The sequence below is a fragment of the Stegostoma tigrinum genome, chromosome 4 (genome assembly GCF_030684315.1).
Source record: "Stegostoma tigrinum isolate sSteTig4 chromosome 4, sSteTig4.hap1, whole genome shotgun sequence".
Lineage (NCBI taxonomy): Eukaryota > Metazoa > Chordata > Chondrichthyes > Orectolobiformes > Stegostomatidae > Stegostoma > Stegostoma tigrinum.
In genome coordinates, this window is record NC_081357.1 from 57,100,987 (window position 1) to 57,109,014 (window position 8,028).

Genomic DNA, 8,028 nt, shown 5'->3' on the forward strand with positions numbered 1-8,028 from the left:
AATGGTCGGCACAACATTGTGGGCTGAAGGGCCTGTTCTGTGCTGTACTGTTCTATGTTCTATGTTCTATGTTCTAATATGAATAAATGTATGTGTGAGTGGCAAAGTGGACCATGTGCTTGAAATCACATTTTATTTTTTTTTCTTGGAGTTAGTAACTAATAAATTTGTTTGTTATTTAACTCAAGTAATCCTTGTGATTGGCTAATTATTCTGAAGAAGAATCACAGCACTCAAAACACTAACTCTGTTTTCTCTCCACAATGCTTCTAAATGTGCTGAGTTTCTCCAATAATTTCTGTTTATGTTTGGTTCAGATCTCCAGCATCCAAAGTTCCTCATTTCATTTTAGCAACAATATTTGTGGCTGGTCAGGGAAAGCATGCTTAAACATGGAGATGACTGGGGAAAGGGAGGGATTAATTGGAAGATGTCTTCTTACCAAAAAAAAACTTGCTACTTGGGGAGTCCAGCAGAGGTTCACCAGACTAATTTTGAATGTTATGAAAGTTTCTGCCTCTACCACTCTAATAGGCAGGAAGTTCCAGATTCTCACCACCTTCTGCGTGAAAAAGGTTTTCCCCACATCTCCTCTAAACCCTCTGCCCCTTACCTTAAATTTATTCTTCAAGTCATTGATCACTTCGTCAAGGGGAAAAGGTTCTTGCTGTCTACCTTATCTGTGCCATTTATAATTTTATATATCTAATTATGTTCCCTCTCAGTCTCCCCGGATCTCATGAAAATGACACCAGTCTGTCCACCCGCTCTTCATAATTGAAATTCTCCAGTCTAGGCAATATCCTGATAAATCTCCTTTGCACTCTCTCCTATGCAATCACATTTCTTCTTTAATTTGGATTCGAGAACTGCACACTGTACTCTAGCTCTGGCCTAACCAACGTTTTATACAGTTTCACCACCTTGCTCTTTTAACTCTGACTCGGCTAATAAGGCAAATATACCAAATCTCTTCTTAACAACTTTACGCACCTGTCTTGATCCCTTAAATGGCTGATGTACATGCCCATCCATGTCCCTCTGATCCTCGGTGCTTCCCAGGGTCCTACTGTTCATCATGAATTCCTTTGACTGGGTTGGCCTGACCTGTTTGTCCCGTATAATAACGTTACACATTGATGATCTTATAGAATAATGTGGGATAGATTGTCAAAAAATTAGTTTGTTTGGAGAATGCTATTAAATGCTCCTCAAAACCCATGAAACTAAAAGTAAAATGAACATACAAAGCTTTTTGTCCCTTTCTTACTGAACAGTATGTAGCAACTCCTTTTAAGTAGCACCAATTAGTCTGTTTGATGGGCATAGTGAACATTTTACCTATTGGAACATAAGACTCTGATTTGTACAGGCTCATGCGGCTTCTTTTGCTAAGCACTGTGATAAATACCTTGGCTCTATCTAGTTAAATATCACAACCAAATTACTTGCAATCTGGATGTTGTGGTAGGAACAAATCCATAAAATTGTGTGCTGCTTTTTTAAAATTGTGGCGCTTCTCATTCCTACTTACTTGCAGGGATTAATACCATCTTTTTTTAACTGTCAGCCTCTCAATGGGAAATTAAGAGGATATATCACACTTATTTTCCGCACAGTTAAGTAAAAACAAGATGACAGATGAGTTGATGTGGATATTGGGTGTATGTCAGTTTGCTTTGCAGGTGTTCCCATTTATAATAAAAATATGACAACAGAAAATTAGGTGGTGTGGGCAGTCATAAATAATGTTTAGTAAATAAATACTTATCATTGCCCAGTTAATACCTCATACCAAGATTTGCATCTTCATCAAATTATAGAGATCTATAGAACAGAAAAAGGCCCTACAACCCATTGAGTCTGTACCGAAAACAGGCACCTAACTATACTAATCCCATTTCCAGCACATGGACCACAGCCTTGTATGTCGTCGCTTTGCAAATAAAAACAATATTTCTCCAGGAATTGTGTGTCCTTACAGGTTGCTGAATGACTTGTGTTCCTCTGTCATTAGCTTCATAACAACAATATCTTGTCCTTAAAATTCCCATGGGTTTCATGAAAATGTTTGACTCACACATTTGACTTGCCACAGAGAATAAGATCAATAAATTAGGAGCTCTAGCAACCCTTTAATGATATAGCTGCTAATGGACCCAATTAACCCCAGTCAACATCTTTTGCTCAAAATACAAACAATTAAGACTGAACACTCATTCATTCAGGTTGTTATTGATCTCTGGTTTTTTAAAAAGTCAAATCTTACACCAAATTCACTGCTGACTTTTCGTTTTTATGTCTTTTCTCTCTTTCAAACAAATCTTTGTTTGCCTCTATTTTTCTTTCAGTACGTATTTGACTTTATTTCATGCGGTACCTCAGTTTTTCTCCTGCTTTATTCTCAGTAAAAATAGGAGCAATAAATTATATGTCCCTTTGACCCTACTCTGCTATTTAATACTACACTGTCTGATTTTCTGCCTCATTTTGCCATGTTCCCTCATCCCTCAAACTTTGAATCTTGTTGGTTAAGGAGTACTGGTACTTAGCATCAGGCTTCACCAAATGGGTGACAAGAAAAATCACAGAAACAAATGTAAATGAGGAAATGGAAGCGAAGGAAGAACTCGGGAAAATCATAATCACCAGAGAAGTGGTACTGGGGTCCTGCCTCAGAGGAATGTTTGTTCACTGAGACACATATGATGAAGTTATTGTGATTGTTTCCATTGAATGAGCCATACACAATTAAGTGAATTAATTGATTCATTTGCCCAACTAGAAATGATGAAATTAATTTCCTGAATTTAATTTATATATGTCCACATTATTGAAGTGCTGGAAAAGACAGTGTCAGCTTCATAAGTAGAAATAATGTCTTTCAAATAGGAATGGGCTTGATTAGTGTAATGACAATGAGACTACTTACTCTGTACTGGATATCTAGAACCACACAGCACAATTCTTAAAATTAGAGCTGGACCAAGAAAATGAAAAGAAAACATTTTGGTAGAAAGGATTGTGTAAATTTCTCTGCTCCAAAAGCATGTGCAAGTTGAGTCAAATTGAGATACTCAATTCTTTATTATTCAAGAATATCATCATGTATGGATTCACAGCTGATGAATGTAGCAGACAGACATTGAAATAAAAGCAAAATATTGTAGATGCTGGAAATATGAAATGAAGGTGAAAAGACTGGAGAAATTCAGCAGATCTGGCAGAATCGAGGGAGAGGTACAGAGTTAACCTTTCTAATCCACTGTATCCCTTCATCAGATTGGTTCTGAAGAAGTCACTTCAGACACAAAACTTTATCTCTGTTTCTGTCTCTGCAGATGATGCTGGATCTTCTGTGTTTCTTCGCCTTTTCTGTTTTTATCACAACAGAGATGCAAATCGATTACTTTGTGCCAATCATTCAGTTAGGAGGAAAAATTACCCTTGTCCCACAGTTAATGAATTGGCAACCTTCAATACAAATCCAAATAAATGAAGTGAAATTTCTCCAGATGTGAATTCAGTCTACAAAGTAGACTTTATTTCTGAATGACAAGTAGGACATTTCAAAATGAGTTCATAACTTTAAACTGAACTGAATTTTCCTGTGGACCATCACCATTGACCCCTCTGTCCTTACAACTTATTCTCCTTGTTGTATAGGATCACACTTGAATTTGAATTAAAAGTCCACTAAGACCATTCATCAGTAAAGCTGTCAGTGGTTAGAAATCCAAATGACCCTCAAAAAGGATGAAGACAAACCAGCCTCTTCCCTGTCCCCTACTAATTACAGAACAACTTGTAATGACCATGAGAAGCAAAAGAGATATTTCGACAGAGGAAATGATGCAGCGCCTTCAAAAGAAGCTGAGCTCAATAGGTTTCTCATGTCATTCCCGAAGAGAAGAACAAAGCAAGTCTCAGCTACTCGTGGTACCAAGAGAAAAAAGGCAAAGTTTAAAAAATGCCGATTACCAATCTCCTGACATTTTGGAAAGGCAGAGAGAAAGTGGTTCTGAATACAGTAATAACTTTAACAACAGTTTTTAGTCAACAAGCATTTTCGTTCTTCACCTTCAAATGTCCATGCAAGATGACATTGAATTTATACTACGCCCTGTCTTTTATTGCGGTGCCCGCATTGGTCCTGTTGATTCTTGGATATGCCATTAATAATATGACCTGGAAATTAATCATGAGCTTTAGAAACGGAACCCAATTGAAGCTTAATAGTTGCAAACTGATCTGCTTTGTCCTGCTCAGTGTAACGGGAAGAGCTGTAATCGCTCCAGTGACTTGGGTGGCAGTCACTCTGTTGAATGGTTTGTATTATCAGTGCGGCATGAGTGAGTTTTTGTCAGTGAGCAGCTGGAATGTGTTTCAGAATCTCACCCTTCGTGAGCGGAAGGACATTCTCGCTCGCTTTCCCTGTCCGAAAGTGAGCATTAAGAAGATACATAATATCAGTGAAATAAGAAATGAAGCTAACCGGATTCTTCTGTATCAGTCCCAGGTATGCGCATCTGTACCGGTATTTTGTTTTTTTAACACGAATGGACAATTGAAATGGGAATTTCTGGCAATGGGAGGAATTGTGTGTTTTCGTGTCTCCGAAATAATTTAAATTTAATTATATTTGTTTACCTGGCATCAGTGTTACATTTGTCACATCTAGCAAATTTACAATCTCGTTATGTAAATAATAACTGGCCATTCATACAAAATAGAAAGTATGTCTATTTACTTCAGCAAAAAAGAATAGCTCGGTATTCACTACATTTGCAGATATAGTATGTAGTCCATTCTTACAAAGAGATTGAATTTGAACGATGAGTATTATGGAGCAATTTTGAAGGCGCCCTCCTATGTTATAGTACTCAGCACATCGACTGGTTGCTATAACTTTGCTATTAATTACTAAATATAAAACAGAAGTGCATTTCATCAAGTTTTCGTTCGCTGTGATTCTAAACTTTCTGTCCATCGCCCGTGAGCCAATATAACTGGTAAAATAATTTCTCTCCTCTATGCATCTCGAAATTATAGCAGCGACCGTACTTCAAAAATTATTGATTGTGAAATAGATTGGAGCAATCCGAATTTGTGAAAAGTGCTCTTTTGATGCACTTATTTATTATTCCTTTTAACTAAATTCTGATCTATGTTTACTATATTGCATTTTGATGCCAATAAATTCTTCCCTCTGTCATGGAGTGTATCGGATACAGATCAAATTTTGTAGGAAGCTCTAAGGGTGCACTCTGGGTGGAGGATTTCAATGTCCACCACGAAGAGTGGCTGGGCAGCAGTACCAGCGTTAGAGCTAATGGGAACTGCAGATGCTGGAGAATCCAAGATAACGAAGTGTGGAGCTGGATGAACACAGCAGGCCAAGCAGCATCTCAGGAGCACAAAAGCAGAAAAACTGATGAAGGGTCTAGGCCCGAGACGTCAGCTTTTGTTCTCCTGAAATGCTGCTTGGCCTGCTGTGTTCATCCAGCTCCACACTTTGTTCTCCAGTGTTTAGAGCTGGTTGGGCCGGAAAGGACATAGTTACTATACTGGAACTGCAGCCAAGTATTGAGGAACTCAAAAGAGGAAAAACAGATTTAACCTCGGCCTTACTAAGATGCACCTGTCCATGACAGTGTCTGGGAAAAATGAACACCATATGGACCTTGTGGAGTCAAGTTTCACCTTCACATTGAAAATACCCCCCATGATGTTGTGAGGCACCATCACTGTGCTAAATGGGACAGACTTTGAACAGATCTAGCAAAGAATTGAAAAGTTAACAGGGGTAGGTAGGAATGCAGATTTGAACTTTCAACCAAATTAGCCATGGTCCTAATGAATGGCAGGACAGGTTTGAGGGGTTGAATGGAATACTCCTGCTCCTCCTTTATATGGTCATCATAACACCATAGTTAGTGCAGGTTTGACTTTTTAAAAAAATCAAGCGCAGACCTCAGAGAACAGATTGCAGCCAGTTCAGAAGAAGACAGGTTAAATTGAATATAGGATGACAAAGTGTGAAGCTGGATGAACACAGCAGGCCAAGCAGCATCTCAGGAGCACAAAAGCTGACGTTTCGGGCCTAGACCCTTCATCAGAGAGGGGGATGGGGAGAGGGTTCTGGAATAAATAGGGAGAGAGGGGGAGGCGGACCGAAGATGGAGAGAAAAGAAGATAGGTGAAGAGGAGAGTATAGGTGGGGGGGTATGGAGGGGATAGATCAGCCCAGGGAAGACGGACAGGTCAAGGAGGCGGAATGAGGTGATAGGTAGGAAATGGAGGTGTGGCTTGAGGTGGGAGGAAGGGATAGGTGAGAGGAAGAACAGGTTAGGGAGGCGGGGACAGGCTGGGCTGGTTTTGGGATGCAGTGGGGGGAGGGGACGAGCTGGGCTGGTTTTGGGATGCAGTGGGGGGAGGGGGAGATTTTGAAGCTTGTGAAATCGACATTGATATCTTTGGGCTGCAGGTTTCCCAAGCAAAATATGAGTTGCTGTTCTGGCAACCTGCAGGTGGCTTCATTGTGGCACTGCAGGAGGCCCATGATGGCCATGTCATCTGTGGAATAGGAGGGGGAGTTAAAATCGTTCGCGACTGGGAGGTGCAGTTGTTTATTGGAAACCGAATGGAGGTGTTCTGCAAAGCAGTCCCCAAGCCTCTACTTGGTTTCCCCAATGTAGAGGAAGCCACACCGGGTACAGTGGGTACAGTATACCACATTGGCAGATGTGCAGGTGAACATCTGCTTAATATGGGAAGTCATCTTGGGGCCTGGGATGTGGGTGAGGAAGGAGGTGTGGGGGCAACCACCTCCACCTCTCTTCTTTCTCTCCATCTTCGGTCCACCTCCCCCTCTCTCCCTATTTATTCCAGAACCGTCTCCCCATCCCCCTCTCTGATGAAGGGTCTAGGCCTGAAACGTCAGCTTTTGTGCTCCTGAGATGCTGCTTGGCCTGTTGTGTTCATCCAGCTTCACACTTTGTTATCTTGGATTCTCCAGCATCTGCAGCTCCCATTATTTCAGGTTAAATTGAATGCTGATGGACTGATTAAGTAATTTGTGATGCTGATGCCACAGATCATTCTGAACTAAAAATGTTTAGAGCATTTACTTGAATGAAAATACAACTCAAGAGATTTTTTGAATGGGCTGCAGATTCCTATAACTCATTTCATGCTATCACAAATTTAAAATTACCCTGTATTCCACTGCCACTATCAAATTAATAGATATGTCATGCAACAAAACCAATCTTACCTTTCCACCAGCTCTGACTGCCATTTTTGTGCCGCAAGTTAGATTGAAGTGACCCTCATGAAATTGACTGCAATTTTTCTGATAATGTGGATATTTCTCAGTTTTTTTCTTTTTTAATCACAGGTGGCTGGATGGATTTTAGTTGCTTCTGTGACTATCATTGCTTTTTTGATTGTTTGCATTCCAAGATATTGTTCTCCGCTCTGTTTTTTGCACCTAAACTACTGGGTGCAATACTTGGAAAATGAGAGTTCACTCTTTCAGGAGGCGGCTAAAAGACATTCTCAACTTTATGCTTCAAAACACATCAAGAGATTCTTTGGATTTACAGCACAGGAAAATGAAGTGAAGAAAATCCGCTTGCCTAGCAGAAAGGACTGGAGAATGATCTCAGGCATTAATGTATTCACTAAATTTGATTCTGACCCCTGTCAGTACAGTCTCCTGCACAAATGGGCTGATGAAATAACTGCAAATGATAATTATATTCCAGTAGATGACGTGGTGTCAGAAACATAAGCATTTTGAATTGAATTTCCTCGTAAATAAAATCCCAGTAGTTATTCCAGAATTGTCAAGCTTTGCTGACTCTACCAATATTGGTGAGCTAAAAGGTCCTGGGATGGTGTGAAATATTACAACGTGCAAACATAACTGGAAACTAATCATATGGAATCGGGAATAGACACAGTATAGAAGGTGGGCATGTAGAACATTGTGTCCATGCTAGATTTGGCCTTTCTAACCTTGCT

The 8,028-nt window shown here is 39.9% G+C and overlaps 1 protein-coding gene across 1 annotated transcript; it reads left to right on the forward strand.

The window, feature by feature from the left end:
- Positions 1-3,970: 3,970 nt before the first annotated feature.
- On the forward strand, positions 3,971-7,827 carry LOC125452400 (calcium homeostasis modulator protein 4-like). Its single transcript, XM_048530728.2, has 2 exons — positions 3,971-4,519; positions 7,400-7,827. The coding sequence occupies exons 1-2, from the start codon at positions 3,971-3,973 to the stop codon at positions 7,793-7,795; spliced, it is 945 nt and encodes a 314-aa protein (XP_048386685.2). The 3' UTR covers positions 7,796-7,827.
- The last annotated feature ends 201 nt before the right edge of the window (positions 7,828-8,028 follow it).